The following is a 24,031-nucleotide window of genomic DNA, read 5'->3' as shown; positions in this document are numbered from 1 at the left end:
CTCTGAGTCATCCAGGACAAGGACATGGAAAAGGTTGTTGTAGGATGGACTGTCAAAGACTGGTGACCTGTCCAGGGTGTTTCCCTGCCTTTTGCCCAGTGCATGCTGGGATTGCAGTTAGGTTTTCCCTTATTATTCTAACTTTTTGAACATCTCTGTTTATTGCCTTTTTTCTACTTACACCACATTTTTTATATCTGGAAAAAGCAAAACTAAATCAATAAAGCTGATAATGGACTGATGACTCTTCTGTCTGAGTGCTTTAAAAAGCAGCTGCTCTGATAAACTGATGATGATTTCCAAAAATAATCTAAAATGTGAACTCATCAGACCGCAGCTCACTTTTCCACTTTGTGTCAGTCTGTGTCAGATGAGCTCGGGTCCAGAGAAGTCAGCCGTGTTTCTGGATGTCGTTCATATCTGGCTTTCACTTTGTATTGTAGAGTCTGAACTTGATGCAGTGATTAACTGTGTTTAATCATGTTGGTTTTAAATGCAGTGCAGCCTGAGGGGTCAAAGGTCATGTCCATTCAGTCGGTTTTAATTTCTTCAGATTCTCTAAATCCTTTCATATTTTGGATTGTAGATGATTAAATCTCTAAAGTCCTTGTAACAGTTTGTGAGAAAAACTGTGTGGACAAACAGTCCAACAGTTTGAAAACATTTCTCAACTGTGACCATCTTTGTTTGTGAACAGCTGAGCATTTCGAGGATCATAACACGATCACCAGTGGGATTTCAGTCTCTAAAACTTCAGGACATTTCTAAGATTTTAGGGGATTTCTTGGGTTTTAGGACATTTCTCAGATTTCCGGACCTCTCTAGGATTTCAAGGACTTTTCTAGGACTTTAGGAGATTTCTAGGATTTTAGGACATTAGCTGGGACCTCTGTCAGCGGGTGCGGGGGATCCTCCACTGGCACTTTTTTTGATAAACAAGCTCTGTTTTTCTGCTGTTTTATGCATTCTGGTACCTTATGGATACTACAAGGACAAAAACAATTCCAGTGAGAATCACTTTATCTTTATTGTGAAATAGAAGCACCCTATAAGGGGTCAGATTTGGCCCGCAGGCCAAAAGTTGAGTATCACTGCCCTGATGTTTTCTGTGATGTAATGTCTGAGCTGTAGATGAAAGTTTGGGTGTCATGTTGATGCTAATTCTTTCCATCCAAGAAGTGACGGCAACAAACTGAACCTGTGACAGAAAACCGCCTTCCACTGGTGACTCAGCGCTGATTCCACAGCGGAGGGAGTGGGCTGCTGGAGATGGCGAATACTTTACTGGTCTGACTGTCCAATGATGCTGCAAAAATATCCTCCCAGCCCACCTGCCTCCAATCATACACACTCCTTCCTCCTTATGTTACAAAAGACATTTATAACAGAAGAAGCCAGAGAGAGCAGCCAGATTATCAGAGGAGAGCTCATTTCTACAGGCAGATCAAGACAACAGCTGCAAGCTTCTCCAACAATATTCACTTTTTTCCCAGAGTTCCTCTGCTGTACTAAACTAGTCCTGCTCATGCTGCAGCTGGACTGTTACACGTTCACACCGGCAGCTCCGCGCTCAAAGCATCACCAGAGCTGCGTTCGTTTGGTTTCATTTGCTCTCTGGTTCTGTGTTTGCTGAACGGGCAGCGGACAATATCTGGAGGGTTTCTAGTGTGAGCAGTGGATATCCAGGCCGAGACTTCTTCAGTGCACCGGCCATCGTTTACAGTTCAGTTAGAAACACAAGACAACATTTCAGTTCATCTCTATAAACACATATCTGTATGTATGGATACTGAGAAATGAGAAAAAGGCTTAATCAGTCAGTGGCTCTTGAGATTGTATTTTAGCTAATGAAAAGGTCATACACATTTTTCCAATACATTTCCAGGACTTTTCCACGGCCAATAATGCTCCTTATCCGTTCTTTTTCCTGATTATACAACAGCTTTCTAACATATATATTAATTGAAAAAAAAATTGAACTGAATTGAGGTGAATATTTTAAATTTAACTCAGGGACTGTTTGTTATTTATGAGAGAGAAGGGTGTGGTGCAAGAAGGGAGAGGCATGTCTAATTTTTTTTAAGCACTGAGGAGGGACTGGTGTTTTTTATTTTGGCTTTAGGGAAGGTGCATACAACTGTAAACAGCTGGATTTATTTTACTGACCATCAAAAAAAAAACAAAACAAAACTAAAACCTGTGCCTGCCCATTTCAAAGGCATGTTTAATTCTTTAAAAAATGTAACCATTTCTTTCTTTAAATATTTATGGGGATTGTTAAAGGCACATGCTTTCCAAATTTTTTTTTCTTTAACATTTTTGGGTGATTGTAAGATGACATAGGCATGCTCTCTTTTAAACATCACCATAATGACACCATTTATCAGCAAGAAACTGTACAAATATAAATTTTTCTTGGATTTTAAAATTTCTGACAATCCTTGAACATATCATGTGTTATTGTATTACGTTTATGGAACAAAATTCTAAAACTCTGTGTATAATTTTAGTTTTCCAAAACTTGGAAATTGCCTTTTGCACATTCTGTGACTTTTTCAGGTTTTTCCATGACCGTATGAACCCTGCAAATGCGTTCTGCCTCTTTTGCTCTGCACAGACTGTTTACCTGCAGGGAGCCAAAGTCGGTTCAAACGTGATTGGTGGATACTACTCAGACTCCGACCAGAAACCAGAACATTTCAGATCCCAGACTCTGGTCACGCTGCCTCCAGACTGTGTGCACACATGCAGATATCAGTTTATAGACTCAGACAGCAGCCTGCTCTCAGAAAAAGACTGCAGCCATTCAAACCTTCACTGTTCTCTGGTTTTATTTGAGAGACATGTCAAAAAAAAAAGTTAGAGAACACTTGCAACATTATCTGAAAAAGACAAACAAAACTGATCCGCCTGAGGCCATCTTTGTAGCTTCACATCACTTTATAGATACAACTGGATATGCTTGCACTGCCCACTGCTGGTCAACACTGTCGAGTCCCTCAGTGTCAACGCACATTTGACCTTGTAGTATTCAACATATGGTTTAACAGCTGTTTTCTCAAAGGCCCCTTCACACTAACAGCTTGTCACCGTGTGCCACATCGAAATCTAACTGTCCACCATCAGCTGAGAGGATTGTCTGTGGAAGAAACTGACAGAATTACTTGAATTTATGTGCTTTGAATTTCCCTCTTGAAAATGCCAAGTTGACCATTTCAAGTTGTACAATTCCAAAGTAAATTCTGAACATCAAATTCCTTAGCTGGAGTGCTCCGAAAGAAACTGGGATGTCTATGCAGAATATGAGGAACCAGATTTTTCTGTGCTCATGTAAACACATTATTCCAAATCTGACAAAAAGCCTCATAAACAGTTTATACATGTCCATGTAAGATCACTCAATAATGACCATGTTTGACTTAAACATTGAGGTTGTTATGGATGGTCCATTGTGGCCTAATATGTCTCATTCATTTCATTCTGTCTGTCATGTTAACCGAGAAGAGAGATGAGCGAGCGGTATCCCAGACTCTCCATAGATCTTTAAAATCGCAAACCTTGAAAATTTAAAGGAGGGAAATCCAACCCACATACACAGACTGATGGCTCTCACAGTCAGACCTGAGGATCTGTGACATGGATCCACTGTTAAATGCAATGGGTCGTTTCTCGGCCCACGCTACGCTCTTCCAACAAAAACAGGGCTGGTAGTTTTTTCTGTAATCCTGCTCCTTTAAGAGGGTCATTAGGTTTTCTGTTAACTCTAAAATTCAAATGGTTATGGACTTTCAGCGCTGCCATACATGTCAGATTAATCTTAACCTTTTGCAAGCCAGAGCAACATGACTTTTCTCTTGCTGCTTTCATATGCCTTTCACAAGTATTTAACCCTTTGGAACCTGGGCAAATTGATGGGATTTCTTTCAAAAACATTCAAATGCAATGAGCAACTAATAAATGTTTGACAAATTGCATGAAATCAGTATTTTAACTTTTTTAAAGAAAAAAACAAGGGGAAAACATTTAGGGAAAAACTATATTTACCAATTTCATAATTACATGTTTAAAATTATGTTAGAGAATTATTCTAATGTTTGAAGCACATTTTCCAGGTCATTTCTCTGTTTTGTTTTGTGCTACTGTTTTTATTTCACTAAATTTAATCATTCGAATCATCATGCGAATTTTCAGGTCAAATCTTCTTCTCCACTGTTTTCTTCCCATGTCATTAATAGAAATCAAGGCAATTTGCTCAGATTTCAAAGCGCTACATGGGTGTGTAAACACACACACACACCTGTCTTATAGCTAGTGTATTCTGCATGGCTCTCAGTGAGATTTGTATCTAAAGATTTCACCATGTTTCTCTCACAGTCAACTTCTGGTGCAGACCAGAATCACAGAGCATAAAGGGGCCTTTGCTGAAGACAAATACAGTATAATACAATGTTCCAAACCTGGAAAAAAACAAACATTTCTAATTCAGACTGTGAACAGACCCTGGTTTTCAGAGCTGGAGAGAATCAACATCCACTTTAAAAGCCCGTTATCACTTGGATTCCCTGCTGGCTGCTGTACTGATCTGCTACCTTCTACAGAGAGAGAGAGATAGAAAGAGACACAGAGAAAGATACCGAGAATATAAAACAAGTTTTTGTCTTTTTACAAGAGTCCTTTTGAGGGTAAAACCAACCCCTCTCATCTCCTTCAGACACACACATTCCTCTCCTCGTGTCTCTGTGTGTGCAGGTGTAGCAAAGTCCATGTGTGTACTTCCTACTGGCATGTGTAAATGTGTGTGTATGCATGTGTGTGTGTGTTGCGTGTGTGTCTACTTGTGTTCTTTAGTTGGAGCAAAGTAGAGCTCCATGGGTTTGTTGACCTTCCAGTACTTTTCGCTGACCAGCTCCAGGGAGAAAGAACCGTTGAGAACCTGCGGACAGAGTTGAACACCATGATGAACTTCTTCAACTCAAACCTCTTCTCCTCATCGCTGCGTTCACCTGTCGCACAGACTGTCCCCACAGGATTCTGCGGGCTGTTTTTGTGACTGTTGTGGCCTGGAATACCAGTTTTGTGGCAGCTTTTCTAAAAAAGTTGTGATATTTTTAGGAGGGTCTTTTTTTTAATCTTTACTTTGTGCTTTTTAAAGTTACAATTAGACATTGGATTACCTCACAATATGATGCATTTTCAAAGCCAATACTATAATAAAACTAATATTTACAAAATCCTAGCTGGTCCAAAGTTGTCTTTGTCCTATGTGTCATAGCCAGGAGGCGTTATAAACAGCGAAAAAAAATGCATCACCTTCCCTCCACCATGATTTACCATTTTTCACAGTTTCTAGCTGTGACAGATGGTGTGATTTTGGAAACTTTGAGAAAACATGCCTTTCAAACCCACTTGCAGGTTTTGGAATTCTGAAGGTATTGTAAAATAAAATACGACAATTTAAAGTTGAATGTCCCTCCTCTAAGACAAATCAAAAATAGAACTCCCTCCCCAGAGATTAAAGAATGATTTCAAGTGTCTGTAATTTTGCAACACCTCCCTTCCCTCTCAGAAATAACCAACAGTCCCTTAGGTTTAGGTAGAGAAAAAAACATATTAATGGGGAAAGTTTTAGACACAACACCGGGATCCCAACCCCCCACAGCATCAGGTGAGAGACAGAGAGAGACACTGTGCACCTGGCACACGTTTGCGTTCTGGTGCTGCACACCATAATGACTCCATTTAGTCAATAAAACGGTTAATAAATTGGGTAACATTAGCCCTGTGCAGCTAACAGTTCTCCCTGTCACCGTGTGTGTGACAGGCACAGCAGTAGTCTCATTATAAACAGGGAAACCGGCTGAGCGATCAATACGCTGTGCAAAGCAGTACGATGAAATCAATCAAAGTTGCGGTGAAGTTGTGGTGATTTGGGAAAATTGCAAGGTTGCAATGAATTCAAGGGGATTTCCTTAATTCGCACGAATAGTTGTAATCGCAAAATCCTGTAGACTGTATGACATGACAGCTCCCCTAAAGTGAAGCCAAAACATCTGGAGGCTACACAATGGTGCGATATGCCGACTTGAACAGACACTGTAAAATATGCTTCTGGCTCCAGATGACATCACCAGCACAATATGGCAGCGGCTGCTTTCGGGATATTTTCATTTTTATTTTTGCTCAGTGCGAGGAAGTGGAGACATGTCATTCATTTTTATACACAGTAACTGGTCTGTAGTAGCTGAGTTATTCTTTCTCAAATGATAAGCAAACTGTTTTTCACTATATTTGAATGAAATAAAACAAATGCAAAACAAATTAGAAAATATCTTCTTCTGCAATCTACTATTTCTCAGCTGAAATATCTTATGAATACTCCCTGACTTCATACAAAAATATTAGATTATGTTTGCTTCACCATGATGAGATTCTAAAGATTAACATAACACCTTGTTTGAGTTTGAACGAGCCTCTTTAACATAGTCAAACATTTCAAACCCGGAACATTTCAATGGTGGTGAAGACACTGAAGATTTGCTCGAGTTGACACAGGCGAAGTGTTTTCATGTCCAGCAGTACAGGCTGGAAAGAGTTGCAAATAATCACACGGGTTGAGTGTCGTTTTTAGAAAGTAGGTACGTATACTCACGGTGAACTGGTTTCCAGCAGTAGGTATGTAGATGGTGTACTGTTTCTCTGAAGCTGCCTCCACATTAACAGGACTGGCCTCTGCGTTTCTCCTCAGCTCCTCCAGAGCCAGTCTGACAGCCAGGTATTTAGACAGGTGATCCACTGTAGCATTTCCGGACGTCTTTATGTAGCGAGGGACAAACTCCACACTGCACACACACACACACACACACACACACACACACACATTTAAACGTGTTAATGAGCTGGTAGGAACAGACGATGAGTCACAGTCACTACATGGATATGACTGTGGTGAGGTGATTTCATCAGTGCTTTGTAGACTCTGCTGCTGTTTTAGGGTGTTTTGTTTTGACATGACGCTGCAGGAAAGGCACCTATTTATCTCACAAAAGTACAAATGTGCAGTTATGATATGCAACATCTGTAGAAAGTTTCCTTTTGTGAGAATAAACATTCCTACATTAGCTTTAAAATGTAGCGACTATCTTTTCTCTATCACATGTACTCTAACCAACACTGACCAAAAGACCAGTTCAAAGTTTGGCTAACTTTACCCATAATACCAGGATTGTTAACCCATTGTGTACAGGTGGGCTTATTGAGCTTGGGTTGTTTTATTACATTTAATTACAGTATTTGTTTTCTGTTATTATGTTTTTTTAAGTTTCCACAGCACACCACAGTAGTTTAGTTCACTCCTGTATTTCATTTGTGAGACGAGCACAAACCTTCAGCCTAATTTGTGGCAGAGCGTGCAAAACGTTTGATTAGTGCCACTCAACAGAAATGAAATGTGAAGTTTGAAAAGTGTACACAACACTTCCTTTAAGTGGCTGACCAGGAGAATTTTGTTATGACGTGGCCGTCCTATTTTGTTGTGCAGTGTGACTGGTAATGCTACTACCGTAGCTATGGAGATAGTTTTCAATATACACCAATTCAAGTCTATTTGCTAACTGAAACAGAAATACATTTTTTTTAATCTTATGTGCATATTCCTTTAGTTAACCATTCTGTGCCCGTAATGTGCCTGTATTCGCCTTGATCTGCAAACACAGCAAAGGCGAAACTCATCATAAGTGATTTTTATCCCTCAGTAGCCGTTTGAGTTGCGGCGTGTATCATTGATCAGTTGATCCTGTCAGAGTTGATCAGATGGATGAATGAGAGGAGAAGCAGAGTGCAGATTGACTGAATGCAAACTTTTAGACCCAGCACAATGAACAGTTAAGTTCCACTTTCACTGCGACTGGTGTTCTGCAGTGACAACGCACTGGTGACAATAGTTCGCTCATCGCTTCGAGAGTGTGGTGCAGTGAATAACTGCACGGTATCTATATTTTAACAGCTCTACAAAATCTATTTGTGCCAGCAGATTTTAAATCGTGGCGGCCTTCCAAAATTAAATTAATGTGTGGGGGTCTCTGGTTACCATGACTGAAACATTTTGCCGAAGCAGCATTGTAAATGTTGCACTGCTCTTTCATTTCTGTCGAGCGACATTCTTCAAAGTGTCGATGCCATAAATGAGGCTTTGATCTGAGCTGTAGGCGTGTGACACTACCTGTTGTGCCCGTCATCCTTCTCCATCAGGGTGGGATGTGGCCTGAACACCAGTTCTATTTCGCTGGCACCGCCATCTATCACTGAGTCCCCGCCCCCATTCTCAGCAGCATTATCCATGTCCAAACCGCTGTCGTCGCTCGTCTTGGTGCGCTTAATGCTGGGACCCGCCTCCTGAGAAAAACATTCAAAAACAGTATTTGTAAAATGACAAAACAAAGCAGAGAGGGATGTGCTTTTGAGCAGAGTGTTATCCCTAATACAAGTACATTTTCATGTTCATGTTCGTGTTCGTGTTTCATTACAACTGACACCTGGCAAGGTTTTGAAGGTTTAGCGCTTCCTTTGCTTATGGCATGCTTTTAACCCTTAGGGACTGTTTGGCACATTTCACACGCTTTTCATTCTTCATTTTTTGATCATTTTGGCTGTGTTCATGCATATGACATACATTTTGGTAAGATTGTGTATTTTTGTTTCATCTGTGAATTTCCAGCTCAGCTCCTACAGTAAGTCTAAAATACACTGTGGAAAATAAATTGTTACATTCAGACTGTTGAGTGTAAAAAATGCTCCATTGAAACCCATTCAAACTGACAATTTTTGATCTCACAGCCATCAAAGCATAAAAACATGCAATGTATTATTTCTGGGTGTCATTCTGGGCTTTGGCCTTGGAATTTGTCATTTTTTACTATTTTCCACCTGATGATGTAATTTTTACTTTATTTGGCATACTGGAGAAAATACACACTATTTCAACTAGGTGCACTGTCACAGTCAATGTTGCTGCTAATCATTGACATATCGCAGACTGTGATCATAAAAAGAAAAAAAAATCTACTTAGCATATAATATACTGAAAATAATTCATTCTTTTTCAATTTCGTTTTTTTTTCCATCTAAAAACAGTGTCTTAGTGAACAAAACCCTGGCATTTAAAGGGTAAAAATTCTGAAAATTAATGAATATTTGATATTTATGATTAAGGGTTCATTTCAACGTTAACAACTAGGGAACAAAATGTGTGTACATTATCATGTGTGATCATATGTGAAGCACCATAACAGACCTGGTTGCTGTGGACAGATGCGTTGCTACAATGGGAAGAGTCTCCATTGTCCTCAGCTCCACTACCATTTTCCACTGTGTGTCTCTTCCCACGCTGCAGTCTGACATAAACAAATGCAAATTCATTTATTAAGTCTGTATTTGCATTATGGGTAGATCTGCATTCTTTGTGTGTTGAGATGCGTGTTTACCTAGTCATGGCCTGTATCTTCAGCCCCTCCTCTATGCTGTGGGACAGGGCTTGCTGGTTGTTGTGTTTGCTAATGCGGGCCAACACTCTCTCTTGGTGGGCTTCGTACTCATCACGGCTGGGATAAATCTTGCCTGAAATGGAATAGATTTATATGAAACTAGACGTAAGAAGGTTTTTACACAGTATTTTGACTCGCAGTTTTCATCCAGATTTTTAATGTACTGATTCTTGTGGTCACTTACTAATCAGAGCATCAAAGTTAGGGTCTGGACGCAGCGACCTCTTGGACACCAGCTTCTTGCGACAGGTGGGACACTCTTTATTACTGCAGACAGAGAGGACAGACAGGCATTTTGAAACATTGACTGATGATATCATGAACTGAAACAAAAGTGCCAATGCAAAGACTACAACGACAAGTGTGGACTACTATTAATAATGTAACACATTTCAAGTGCTTTTTAATGTCTGTCTTGGTATGTTTATATCAAACAATGCAGTTACAGTGAGACTCAAACCTGAATAAATACAGATGCTTCAGGCTGCATACTGACAATTTAGAGCACACCTCAAGTTAGTGCGTGACTGATCCATACCAACCTTTTCTTTGGCACTTACTCTGAACTCATAGAAAGAATTCATGGTCAAAAGCACATTCAAACTAATGTATATCAAGAAACTGCTTATCTAAGCTGCTGGGTTTTGCTGATGACATACAGTGTAATAACATAATATTTGCTACAATGTAATGGCTGCTTACAGTAATTATTCCAGAGCTAGTACGTGTGGAGCTGAGTCAACATGTATATCTGTCTTTAACAGTGATGCTGTGAAAGCCTACATTATTTACAGAAATGGTTTAAATTTCCTTTTACTACTCACATGCCCATATATATATTGAAAGTTATTGGTGCTTCTGCCAAAACTGACCGTGAGGTGACCCTTTTCTATAGCCATGTAAATGTAGGTGATGGTGTATGAAATCCACAGTTCTCTGTAATGCCCGGGTCACACCAGGTCACCGTTAATAATATGCCGCTTCTACACTGCCTGCTCAAGGTGGGTATATCACACCATTATGCTGCCTCACCGTTCTGTATATAACATACGATTGCAGAGAGGGGGGGAAAAGAGTGGTCTCGCCTCTGAGCCGGGACAGGAGGTAGTAACGGTAAAACATAAATCCAGAAAGATGTGATCATTGGTGGTAGGGGTGTGATGTTTTGATTACATATTATTTAAGTGACCCACTACTAGAGATTAATAAAGCAGCTGTAAGCTTTTAGCAGCTAATTCAAAGAAGAACAGTGGCTGTAAATGTACGCAAACTGGGAAAACAAAGAGATTTGGGAGCTCCTTAACTTCTTAGCAGAAACGCGATCAGCTGCCATATACAGAGAAGGTAAATGATTGTGATTGACATGTCATGCCTTTGTTTTTCTTAAAGCGCTACCACACATATATTACATATACTCTTTTGATTGCGGGATGCCGCAATGCAGTGTACGTATAATCCCACACTGGAGCAGAATACTGCTACTGTCGTTTGGTTCTGTGTAAAGATGCAAAGGCAGCATACAGAAGGTATGTTGTTGCAGCCCTAAAGAGCCATATGGTACCATTTAAATATTATCATCAAAACACAACTTTCATTTTTGCTGAAACCGCATGTGTCACAAAAAAAAAAAATAGACAAGTCCCAGTGTGGCTGCTCTAACCTGTTTGCACAGGAAAACAATACAAGAGGTTCCATGATGCACATGCACTGCTCATGCAGGCAGTGTGACCGGGGTATGAGACATACATAATAAAATGTGAACCTATCCCTTCAACAACAATGCTCTTTCAAACAGGCCATTTCAGACATGCTGTATACTTCAGTATAATCACCATTACCTTTAGTTTTTCCATCTCTACTGATCTAATAAAACGCTGACAAGATTTCTCTTGTCTAATTGTGGAGACCATGTCTGACGCTCCTCCTTCCCTCAGGGGTCACCACTCCTCATTCTCTGCAGCTCTGACATTCACATTAGTGAATTAGCTGCTGTTCCCACCCTGAAACCTGAATGCCACTGCAGGGACAGAGAGGGTTCCTCTGGCTTCTACTGCGTGGTAGAACTTACCCAGATCTTAAAGCTGTGATGATACAATCAGCGCAGAAGCGGTGCAGACATTCTTTGGTTGTCATTGTGTTCTTCAACATGTCCAGACAGATAGGACACATGAGTTCGCTGTGTAGGGACCTAGGCGACACCGCTATTTCCAGTCCATCTGTTATAGCCTCCTGTGCCAGTACCAAACACATCCAGATGAAAGTTAGTACACACAAAGCATAACAAAAATGGTTTGGACAGGACTCCTATGTGAATAAAATGACATGCTATGAACGGTTACCTGTGGAGTTCTCTGTAGTTCATAGAGACTCAGCTCCCAGGTCTTACTGAGGGGTTGAACCCCATTGGTCTGAACTGTCTGAGTCATCACTGCAACACTGAAATACACAAAACACAAAATTGCATTTTTTGGGAAATCTTGGGAATGTTTGGTTGTAAATACTCACTCAGACACACTGATGCATCATTGGTGGCTTCACAACCAGCAGCAAATGCTGTGTAGTGTCTTGCTCAAGGACACTTAAAAGATGTGGAAAGGAGGGATCACCAACCCTGCAGTTAATGGACATCCACTCCACCTCCTGAATTTAGTCTAAAATGGCTTAATGACATTATTTAAAAGGGTGTGAGCACTGGTTTAAACAGAACAGCCTTCTGTATAATTGCCCTGTTGTTATAAATCAGTGTAAACTTTTTCAAGTTTTTGCTTTGGTCATAGTTTATTTAGGTAATATTAAACTCATTTACTTCACCTTGTGCATTTCATAGATTACTGAAACTTAATGCAGCAGCTTGCATAACAATGTGTCAGGCACATCTTTGATTACAAAGACAAAAGACAAACACCCCTATATATAAATATATATCTCTTTTAATTATGCATACATTTACTACATTACTGTTAACATTCAGTTTATTAATTTGCAATTACTGTACACATGTCTAACACAAATTTCTAGGCTACTATTTTATTTTTTGTGTTATACATGAGATTTTTCCCTTATATAGCTAGTTATTTTACATAGTACACAGTAGTTATTTTTTCTTCTTTTTACATATTAAATGAAAATTGTTGGAAGAAGTTGAGATCTTAAGTTTTTATTGCCAACAGCTGCTTCTCTGTAATTGCTGTGCACATGACAATAAAGAACATGAAACAAAGAGGAACATAGGCTGATGTAACAATACAAATTGTTTCAACAGTGAATGACAAAAGTCTTGAGTCACTGCAAAAGAGGCTACATTAAGCCGACCATTTTGTCATTAAAAGATGTTGAGAAATTAAACAAACCCATTAGATGGTTTTCTTATGCAGTTATTGAAGCATTTCTAATTTTTTGAAGTTTCTGTTGATGCTTTGTAAGACCATTTTACAATAACAGGACATTTTTACTAATAAAAGAAATTGCTGGGAAATAAACAGCGTATGGCATGTTAAAATCTTTGTTTTATTTGTTATCCAAACTTGGTTTTTAACTGCACACGTACAGTATATTTAACACTTACTCCTCAAGTTCACAGGTGAGAAACTGCATCTCAATAACACACAGATCTATATGACAGAGTGGTGATTCATATTTATTAAAAAAACAAATAACTTCATTCTTCTGAATGCTACAAGCACCAATGGATGGAGCAAGGAAAGTGTTCACCCACCTGCCTCAGGGAGTTCTTATTTTAGAGATGGATACACAGTGCAGACTCTCACAAAGATTAGAACATCTGAATGTGACAGCCCTGTTATTTATCCTGACCGTTCATTAGCATTTGTGTCCTGCACATGTTATTAAAACTACTTCTTTTCTATGTCTTCATTTTTTTTCGAGCAGGGCTACTTTTCTCATACATTTGGATTCAACTGGGTTAAGCCTTGCATTAAAAATGTCATTATTCACTTACAACTGTCATTCTTTCATAAATACATATTTGTTCATTAATTGTCAGATAAAGATAAAATACATCACCAGAAGAAATGTTCTTGCTGCCACAAACATTTATTATGATTGGGCTACTTTCCTATCTGCCTGGGTCCTTGTTTGATGTATGGCTTCTGCACTCGATAACATTATACTTGGAGCACAAGTTTCTTGTGTTTTAGTTGAACTCTGTTAATGACTCTAACCCCTTAGGGTATTAGAGTTGATTTCTAAAAGTTAAAAAATGCCAAGGAACAGCAACATTTGAAAGACATCAGGTAATGTGTGGCGATTAGCAAAGTATGGTGATAAAAATATATTGCAATATAATGTGAATTATTACCTTTTTTCAAGCGCATATTATGTCCCCAAAAGAAAAACTTTCACAGTCATTTTTAATGCAACAAAATGTTTCAAGTGGACTAAAAAAACAACTGATATTTTTCCAGAGGGCTACCAAAAGTTTATTTGAATTTGTAATATCTTTAATTTATGTTATTCAAAAAAAATGTCATGTAAATGTAATGATACCATATTTCCATGCAAAAAAATTGCGATACTATGCTGTATTGATTTCCTCCAAACCTAGAATTTGATAGAAAACTGTTTGAGTAAAAATTGAAATTTTCAAAGTTTCCTAACAATTTTACAGAATTTAACACCAAACAGATAAATCCCTGCAATTCATTATGTCTTAGTCCTCAGGAGTAAATATGGATCTTATTTGGTTTACACTGACCGAGGCAGAGCTGGGGAAATTATTTTTCCAAATAACAGAGCCACAGGGAGGGCAATTAGGACTAGCATCTGTCTGGAATAATTAATATATCTTTTCAGTTTTACTGAACATTCAAATAGTTTATCAATTGCTGTTATTGAGTTAAACCTCTATAGGGCATTTCAGTTTATTTCTGAAAGTAAAGAAATGCCCCACAACAGCAACATTTGAAAGACATTAAAGAGGTCACTTGCACTGCAGTAAGATGTGAATTTAATATAAAAAAATTGGATTTTCTAAGATTCTAAGATTCTTAACAAAGATACAGAATTATATGCCCCAAAGTAAAGTCCCTGCAAATTAATTACGTCTTCTTCCTCTGGAGTAAATATGAATCTTCTGGTGTATCAACTGACCAAGGAAAAGCTGGGGAGATTAATTTAATAAAAATAGAAGTGAATTTGATAACAATTAATTTAAATAACAGAGCCAGTGCAAGGCCAATTGGGACTAGCATCTGTGTGGAATAATTCATATATCTCAATTCAGTTTAATTAAAAATTCAAATAATAGTTTTTGCCTCTTTAGTTAAAGCAACCAGAGACCTTTAGGTGATGCATAGCTTAAATTTATGGCTTTGACTTTATATGATGACTGTACAATGATAAAGTCCAGTTAAAGGGCTGAGCTAAACCATGTTTTTTTTTTTTACTGGTGCCAAGATAACGAATTCATTATTTTTTAAGCACAAAGACACCAGAGAAATGATCACAGATTTTAGAAGGATGTCCTCTTTGTCTCCTGTAATTATGAATGACACAATTACTGAAAGTGTACATGAACATAAGTGGGCACTGCTATTGATAGCAAGCGGACATGCTAACAGAAATGCTAGGTTTGCAAAGGCTAAACGTCTCTACTTTTTAAAGAAACACAGAAGTTTTTATGTGGACTGATCAATATTCATTATGTTTTACAAGACCTTCATTGACAGTATTATGGTGTTTTTGTATATAGTGTATACAGTACATCATTTGTCCCGCGCAGCATTTAGCTGCCTAACAAGTTCTAATCACAGGTCTAGAATTGTACTTTTATATTAACTTAAATTGACTTAAATGAACTTAATATGCTCTTCAAATGTCTAGTGATTATGCTTTTTGATGTTTTTTGCGTGTTTTCAATCAGTCAGTCAGACTTTATTTGTATAGCACTTTACATACAAGCAGATTGTAACACAAAGAGCTTCACACAGTGTTACAAAGGGTACTGTCTACAGCCTAATGGGTTACATGTGCTACATTCCTACATAATACAGGGTTCCTGCAGCTAAAGGCAGGAACCCTGGATTTAAGACTGTTTCAAGACTCTTTTAAAATGCCACTTGGATTCAAGTACAAGACAAATTTTCTAATAACCAAAATTGACTATATCATTTTGCCCAATTATCTATGTCAAATGTTGAAAATACAACCTTTTTTTATGTTACCCTTAAGTGGGAAATACCTGGTGTTTTTGGACGGTTTTCTGGGCGATTTTGTGTCTCTCAATCTTCATGTGAGATTCTATTGTTTGGATTCCCATCATGAGGAATTTGTTAAATTATGTCACAACAAAAAAAAAGTTACTAATTACTTCAAGATTTTACAATACAATGTCAGAAAAAAATAATAATTTATCAAACTGCACTTCCCATGTGTGAGCATTTTTTAAAAATTGGAAAGATTAATTTAAGTCAATTTAATAGGCCGACCAATTGAGGCCTTATTTTTAGATGAATGAATTAAATGCCTTTTAAGACTTTTTAATGATCCATGGGAACCCATTAGAAGAGACAGATTAATGAGATAAGAAACCTTAATATCAAAAATTCTGATCTCCTCTCAGATAGCTGTATGATATTGTATGGCCATGCTGTCAACATGTGACAGACAGGAGGTGAAAGTGGGGGTGGTCCACATTACACATACTGGGTGGCTGAAGGCAAACTGGTGTCTCTTTCTACATGAGCTTTAAATTTTTCAGAAAATCAAAACCAACAACGAAGAAATTAACATTGTGGCGTCTTGAACACATTGCATACATCCTCTATGAGCACAACGCAATCATCCTTTGATGTCAATAAACAAAACCCAGTGTGCTGTAGCTACTGACTCAAACTGGATACATGTTCTCCGGGGTTCTTGGCTTTTTAACAAGGTTCGTTTTGCAGCTAGAACAAGATAGACATTAACTATACATTAACATTTGATTCAGTCCACCTTTTACAAATGATATTCGGAGCCCGTGCACAGATTTCATGTAAAAAATCTGTGAGGCTCGGCTAATGCTAACTAGCTGCCACAGAAGCTAGCTATTCTTCGTAACGCTAACATAAGAGGCGAAATAAACTCAACATACAGCAAGTCTGAAGCTGACAGGAGACAAAGACTATACAGGTGTGCCAAACAGCTAATTTATGTCCATTTAATTTTTTACAGCTAACGACACAAAAGGCTAATATCTAAAATATTGCGAGGGAGTCGTGAATGTAATTCGTCCCTGTGACAGAGGGAAAAACAACAACAGAGAGCGAGCCGACGCACCAACCTCCTGAGGGGACCTATGTGCTTTTTCTACCTTATTTTCCACATTTAAACAGCTGCAAACTCATATGTGAACGGCCATTGATACACAAACGCAGACATGAATACGATATGTTGCTAGCTTGCACAAAATACGATTGTTTCAGTAATGTACTTACATTTTCAGCTGTGGGTACGAGCCGATCCAGCCAGCGCGTTTAGGCGAAGGCAATATGGCGGATGTAGAAGAAAGAAGCGATGTAGTCTGGGAAATCGAGGCGCTATGACAGAGGGGCCAGAGGTCCTGAGGCAAACTTCACCCAACAAAGAGGAGTGGATGTGCAGCATGCACTGTTGGGGAGTAACCAGTTACATGTGACCATACCTCCATCATAAATAATTACATTTCTGTACGATCACAGCAAATGTTAGTGTAGAGCTGATGCATCAAACAAACAACACGGAGGGAGCTATCAACAAAACAAACAGCTAATTTATCAAGAAAATGCAAACAGGTACATGTAGCCTTCATATAACTTGTTGGGATAATCAAATTACAAAATAAATGTAATTGTAGTAAGTTACAGTTACTTAGAAAAATATGCCATTAAATTACAGTTAATAGTCAAAATGTGTGAGATTACTATGATAGAGGATAAGAAAAAAGATTTAGGGAATAAAGTCATAATATTTTGAGAATAAAGTCTTAATTTTAAGAATTAAGTTGTAATTTTGAGAATAAAGTTGTGATATTTTGAGAGAAAAAAGAAAAAGCAATATTATGAGTATAAAGTTTTACAAGAAAAAAATCATAATCTTACCAGAAAAAAATTCATAATTTCATGAGAATAAAGTCATAATATACAACTTTATTTCTCATAAAAGTACAACTAGAAGTCTCGAAAGAAATGTTTTTACTCATTGTGGCCCTAAAACTCTTGTCGTTGTTTACAAAGGGGTTACATAATGAAAAAATATATACATTTTCAGTAAAAAGTTTATACCAAATATCAAATTTAGATTTTCAAAACTTAGGCCTGCCCTATGATGACTGAAGGTAGAATGTTAATGACAAAATCCTGAAAAACAGCCTATGTCATGCATAGACGAGCACAGAATTTAATGTTTCTGTTTTTTGTTTGTTATGACAGGATCTGGTTAATGAAAACTGATTCTTTTTGGTGACATTTTAAATGAGACATACAGTGAAATGAGTTGGATGAAACATCACTATTTCCAACACATTCTCATCCCAGATCATTACATGTTGCTGTTTTGTAGTGGACTTCTGCATCTAAACATCACCTTCAGGTATCCACCTGCATCTTCTTTTTACGTTCTTGGATGTCGCTAATGTGATGTTGAAACAAGCACAAGCACACTGCAACCAATGACAGGACACAACAAATGTGCATGCTGGCACGGATGGTTAGGATTAGGGGAAGGAGGCACATGGTAAAGTGTATAAAAAACATCACATACAGACATAAAAGACAGGAAATAAAATCCAGACTCCTGCATGAAAGTCAGGGGCTTGTTGGAACCATCCACCTCCCCTCTTGCCCACCCATAGGTACCCTTGTGCCCCCTATATTACATCATTATCAGCAGCATTTCAACCTGAACCCATCTTGCCATGTTTCATGCGGGTGCGACAGGTTCTGTCCGGCCACATCCTCAAGTGACACCACTCATGCACAAATCATGTGGATGTAGCAGGTGCCATCTGTCTGGCCGCTTCCTCACTTGATGCCATCCAACGTTTCATGCACATGCGAAAGGTGCTTTTGGTGGCAAACTTACACCAAAAGTACTGTTAAAGTGGCGCTATTTTAGCACTTTCTGGAATTTTAAGAGTTTCCTTGGATTTAGGACACTCCTACAATTTTGGGAACTTTCTAAGATTTTAGCAGGTTTCACGGATTTTTAGGACTTTAGGATTTTAGGATATTCATAGGTTTTTAGGATGACTCTAGGATTTTAGCATGCTTCAAGCATTCTAGAAAGTTGCTACGATTTTTAGGACATTTCTAGAATGGCTTAACTAGGACTGCTGTTGGAGGGTGTGGGGGATCCTCCACTGGCACTTTTTTCGATTTCACAATATGAATCACTTCATTTTTTATTGTGAATTGGAAAAGGCGGCAGGTTTGGCCTGTTGGCCTTAAGTTGAGTATGGCCCAGCGTATTCAAAACAAAAATAATTTTATTTCACTTGCCCTCCCCAAAGCAAAATCGAAAAACATAGGCTAATTTTCTCTCCAGTGCTTAAAAGAATAGTTGAGGTGCCTTCCCCGTTTTGCCCCACCCTCTACCCTCTCATAAATAAGGAACAGTCCCTAAGACAACTTGAAAATCTGTGCAAAACAACTTAAACACACATGGATTTCCAAACACCACCCCCAAAACAAGCAGCCGAAACACACATCATGTGTATGTCAAACTGAGCCAAGAGTGGGAGTGCAGTGTGTGTGCGCGTGCGTACGTGTGTGAGCGCGAGCGAGAGCAGGAGGCGTAGCTACATCAAAAGGGGGTCGAAGTGGGAGGAGGAAGGAGGGCAGAAGGAGAGGAGTAAGGAGGGGAGCGGAGGTAAGGGGAGGGGAAGTGTAGTCGGTCCATGACATGAATGAACCATGTTCGGTAACGGAGGCTTAGCTCTCCTGGTTTGCTCCTTTCTCCTCCTACACCTCCCGGTTCTCCCGCTAACGAACAACTGGCCCGTTAAGGTAAATAGCACTTTAGCTGTTTGTTCACCTCTCAGAGCTGTGTCCATTTGTGAAAAGCTTGAACGCTGTGAAGGGGGACTGGGGAGTTTGCTCCAGTGGAGAGGAGTTCCACACAAGTCTGTCACTGTGATTCTGGGTTGCTTATCGTCAACGGCACTGTCTACTTTTCACCGTAAATTAATTCTTGGAGCCATTTTCAGTTCGGCTAACACATAATTCACTCAACGTGTCTGAATGAAATTTCAGTCTCTAGAGTAGTTCGGGCTTAAGCATAGTGCAATAGTTTTTGTGAAGGTAAGCTAACTGTTTCCAAATGCGGGAATGTCACTGTTCCCTTCGGCGAACCTCCGAGAAAAGTTTTCTTGGGATGCTCGCGTGCATATGTTGCTTCATGGACTTGTAAAACGGCCATCTCGCCTGTGTTTACATTCGACTATAAACAAGGCAGCAGTGAAATGGCATAAATTGTATAAATTGTAAATGGAGTTCGGTGTGCCCCAGATGAGTGTGACTATACAGTCTATGAGTGTGACCTGTTCTTCTGTGTGGATTGTCTAACATATTTTCTGAGGGGGGCTCCATGTTTGAACTGTCATATTGCTTCCCCCTATTCAACTTGCCTGTTTGTTTATGGTGGAGCTAAAAACAGCAGTTTTGTTGAACTTTACCACTTCATCTATTTGAGTGGAAGCAATGCATGCGGCTATGCATGTTTTACAAGTTAGGCAGAGGATTTGCCAGTGTTTTAAGAAAGTAGGATAAAGTCAGGTAAAATGGGACTCTTTCTGGTAGATTTCCAATAAGACTACCTTAAACTCTGAATACTACCTTAAATGTTACTTTTCCAGGGTTCATACAAGGTACTTAAGGTGGTTCTGAATTCAACAGTCAAGAATTTAAGTCCTCGAATACCTTGAAAATTAGACATTTTTAACTTGGCCGTTGAAAAGGTACTTGAATTTGTTTTGTTTGTTTGTTTATTAAGATCCCAATGAACTTCTGTATTAAACAGTGGCTACTCTTCCTGGAATCTTGTGTATTTTCACAGTATTTCATAAACTAGATTGTGCTTCAGTAACATTTATACTGAATGTACGGCTGAACACATTACAGCACTAATATGATACACAAGAATCAACACAAACTCAAAGACTATCAATAGATGAGACAATAAAGTACCTGGGAAATTGGATAGATAGCTCAAAATCTATTTCATATCTCCAAGATCATCAAATGTACATATATATAGTGTTTTACACTATTCCTTTTATGAATAAATACATTATTTTGTATTACTGTCAGAAATTTAAAAAATGGTAATGAAGTCCATGCTACCATTTTTCAATGATGCATTGTCCTCTGTATTAAACTAGTTATATGGAGAGGCAACAGAAAACGACTGCTGAATGTGTCTACTAATGTTGTCTGTCTGAAAAAAAATGGAAGTTGACTATGAAGTATTTCTTGAGTTTTAGTTGTGATGATATTTCTTTTAATACTCATAAAAGAATAAAGCCTACTTTTCACACTTGACCAGACCAAAATATATTCGTTAAACCCAGTGTAGAGGATAACTAAATGATAACTTTTTTTTAATAAAACGTATTAGATAATTGTGTAAACTAGAAAGCAAAGAACGGCGGTGACTGCAATTATTTGCCAATGCCCTTTTAGCAAAAAAACCCCCAAAAAACAATGGTAGACACGAGTAAATAGTCAGCACCAGGATGTTTCATGAGCTGGCAGAGTTTTAAGCTGTAATTCGGCAGTTGATAAGCAGCAGTCAATTAATAATATATAGATTTTAGGTCTTGGCATATTTGGTCATTTACAAATTTGCACTTTTTTGCAGCAGCAGCAGATGGTTGTAGAGAAAACAATTTCATCCTTTGAAATAATAATAAAAAAAAGAGTGCTTGAAAAAGTACTTGAATATCCTTGAATTTGACTCGCCCTTGTCTGTATAAACCCTGCTTTTAGAGCTCGTCATAGAGCTCTGGTATATTTCTATGAAGACAATATATTGCCAGGTAAAATAATATAGAAACTCAAAACTGCAAACATATTGACAACCCTGACCTCACTCTGATAACATGGTCAGGTAAAATGGGACAGCTAAAAAGGTAAAATGGGACAATCATGTTTGTTATTTTTTTAAATGGTCAAATCCATTTGTCAGTCAAGTCATTAATTCATTAAATCATTCATGTAACATGTGGCTATTCATAAAAAAAGATTATCCTACTTTTCTACCATTCTTTCCCTGTTCTCTCGCTACCTGTTTCCTTGGTGCCATATTGTATGTGCATGTGCCTGATGTGTGTAGCAGTAATGGCTAATTCCAGACTATAAGGGCAGGCATGAGCTCACTGTATCTTCTCACATTTTTTTAAATACTAAAAAGCTGGTTATATGACAAGATGGTACAGAGTCACACAAGTCGTGATTTTATGGCATCTGGTAACCTAAGAACATGCTCGTTTCACTTCAGAAAAATGTCCCATTTTAGCTCCATTTTTTTGATCTATTTCATCTGAATGCATCAAGCAGGCCACTCACTCAAAAGCCTTTCCCGTAAAAGGTCTGTTGCAAAATATTTTGATTATAAATATATTTATTAATATTTTATTATTATTTAGCTGCAGCACTCTACTCTTACTACCAAAATGAGAAAGTCAGTATGTCACATCCATGCAAGTTCTCATTTTTGATTCTTTCGCCTGCCCATACTAATAGTCTTAAACCAATCAAGATAATTATTTTATTAAACAACATTTGTAGTAACAACTCAGTAATGTACGGTGATTGGCTACTAATATTTTAAGAGCCCAAGGTGTAAAACCTTATTTGTTATATTACCTGACTCACATTACCTGACTCTCATCCCATACTTCATTACAGCGCTTAAATATTTAAAAAATTAGTTTTTAGATTTCTTTTAACTTTCACTTTTACTCCACTACATTTCCTAAAGAATGTATACTCCACTATTTCCCCTAAGTATCTTAATTGCTTTCTACACAATAGGGAAGGAAGGAGTGAGGGATGGATGCACTTCTAAAATGTTGGAATGGGCGGGAAGGAAAAGATGGATTTTGTTCTTTGTTCTTTCTTTCCTGATGTGAAAAAAACCCCACTTGCTTTTCTTCAAGTGTAAAGTAGGCTTCATTTTTAGGTGGTGTAGGTCTACTTCTTACAGAGAAAAAAACTTAATAGTTCTCAAAATTCTGACCACTGGTTTAATTCACCTTAAAATTTAATTTCTTCCTAAACCACATTTAAGTAAAATGACAGTAAAGTTACCTTGTACCTTGTACATTTACTTCCAATACTTAATCCTTTGAAACCTGTATCGACATAAGTTTTCTTGTGCAACATTCAGACACCTTTCACAAGCATTTGAAACAGAGAATATTGGTACGAATTCTTCCAAAAACATGGAGACAAAGGTTATGTGCATCAACAGCAATAGTGAAAACAGACGCATGTCATATTACAATAACTATAGGTGTGAAATTATCAAATGCACTCTATGATCATATTGTGGGTCTGTGATGATATTGATAAGAGTCTCATGCATATATTGATACGGAGGTGTCCAGAGGCATGATCACAGCATCGGCGCAACCAGGACCAAGAGCACAATCAGAGCGAGCGAGGGGTACAGAATCAGTGCAGCAACATCACGAGCACAACCAAAGGCGGGGTCACAGTGCCAGCACAGATATCACCACGATCAGGCACAGCCAGGTTTGCAGCCAGGATTCGGGAAAGCTAGGAAACAAGGAAGCAGGAATGCTCCGGAGAGGCAATGGGATTAGTGTTGTGCAGTTCAACAGACCCAAGGTGGTGAACAGTAAAAAGGATAAGCACTCAGTGAGGATCCTAGAGTCACTGAACAGTTATGACTTAAATATGAATGCCAGAGAGCAGTAATAGAAAAGAAAGAAAGAGAGCGGAAGCAGAGCCAGAGTGGCAGGTCTGAACGGACTCAAAACCACCCCCACCGGATCGGGCCGTAAGTTCTGCCACCTCTCCCCCCTCCCCATCACACGGACGGGGATTTCAACAGAGCACAAGAAACACACTAAAAAAACTAGGGTCACTAATCAGTTATTATGGCTTAAACATAAAGCAGAGAGCAGTGTTAGTCCCCACTGCTCTCTGACCCCCATAGAAAGTCCCCCGGCAGGTTAAATCTATGTCAGCCTAACTATAGGCTCGTCCAGGCAACCTGTGGAAACGGTGTCTGCCTCCCTAACTGAAACTGGAAGATGGTTCCATAAGAGTGGAGCATGGTAGCTGAAGGCTCTGGTTCCTATCCTGCATTTGGAAACTATGGTACCCACAAGTAATCCTGCATTTTCAGAGCGCAGTGTTGGTAAGGAACTATGAGCTGTGACAGATAGGATGGAGCCTGACCATTTAGAGCTTTGTAAGTAAGGGGGAGGATTTTAAATTCAATCCTGGATTCTTCAGGGAGCCAGTGCATCGAAGCTAAAACAGGAG

The 24,031-nt window shown here is 38.6% G+C and overlaps 2 protein-coding genes across 5 annotated transcripts in view; one reads left to right on the top strand and one right to left on the bottom strand.

The window, feature by feature from the left end:
* Positions 1-2,813: 2,813 nt before the first annotated feature.
* On the bottom strand, positions 2,814-17,105 carry rnf2 (ring finger protein 2). The gene is made up of 9 exons (XM_042497888.2): positions 16,976-17,105; positions 11,879-11,975; positions 11,608-11,768; positions 9,724-9,806; positions 9,480-9,612; positions 9,290-9,389; positions 8,219-8,391; positions 6,650-6,839; positions 2,814-4,933 (listed from the first exon to the last, which is right to left on the bottom strand). Exons 2-9 carry the CDS (start codon positions 11,963-11,965, stop codon positions 4,832-4,834), a joined length of 1,029 nt encoding a protein of 342 aa, XP_042353822.1. The 5' UTR covers positions 11,966-11,975; positions 16,976-17,105; the 3' UTR covers positions 2,814-4,831.
* A 2,273-nt stretch (positions 17,106-19,378) lies between these two features.
* The window catches only part of LOC121951567 (ADAMTS-like protein 2), a 40,063-nt gene continuing 35,410 nt past the window's right edge, over positions 19,379-24,031 (top strand). For 3 of the 4 annotated variants that reach the window (XM_042497945.2, XM_042497944.2, XM_088085609.1), the window contains exon 1: positions 19,379-19,522. In XM_042497945.2, coding sequence (XP_042353879.2) covers positions 19,430-19,522 — 93 coding nt within the window. In that variant the 5' untranslated portion in view covers positions 19,379-19,429. The remainder of the gene's footprint in view (positions 19,523-24,031) is intronic. The other variant, XM_042497946.2, reaches the window with a different exon arrangement.

The sequence above is a fragment of the Plectropomus leopardus genome, chromosome 12 (genome assembly GCF_026936395.1).
Source record: "Plectropomus leopardus strain MGB_pleo_1.0 chromosome 12, ASM2693639v1, whole genome shotgun sequence".
Classification (NCBI taxonomy): Eukaryota; Metazoa; Chordata; class Actinopteri; order Perciformes; family Serranidae; genus Plectropomus; species Plectropomus leopardus.
The sequence above is the reverse complement of the archived record's forward strand: the minus strand, read 5'-3'. Positions and strand labels throughout refer to the sequence as shown.

Bases quoted from the DNA above. Each gene is read 5' to 3' on its own strand.
- rnf2 (XM_042497888.2), bottom strand. From the start codon at position 11,965: ATGACTCAGACAGTTCAGACCAATGGGGTTCAACCCCTCAGTAAGACC. The intron at 11,769-11,878 runs GTAACCGTTCAT...GTACTGGCACAG, and splicing joins AACTACAGAGAACTCCACAG to GAGGCTATAACAGATGGACT. The intron at 4,934-6,649 runs GTGAGTATACGT...CTCTGTCCGCAG, and splicing joins CTGCTGGAAACCAGTTCACC to GTTCTCAACGGTTCTTTCTC.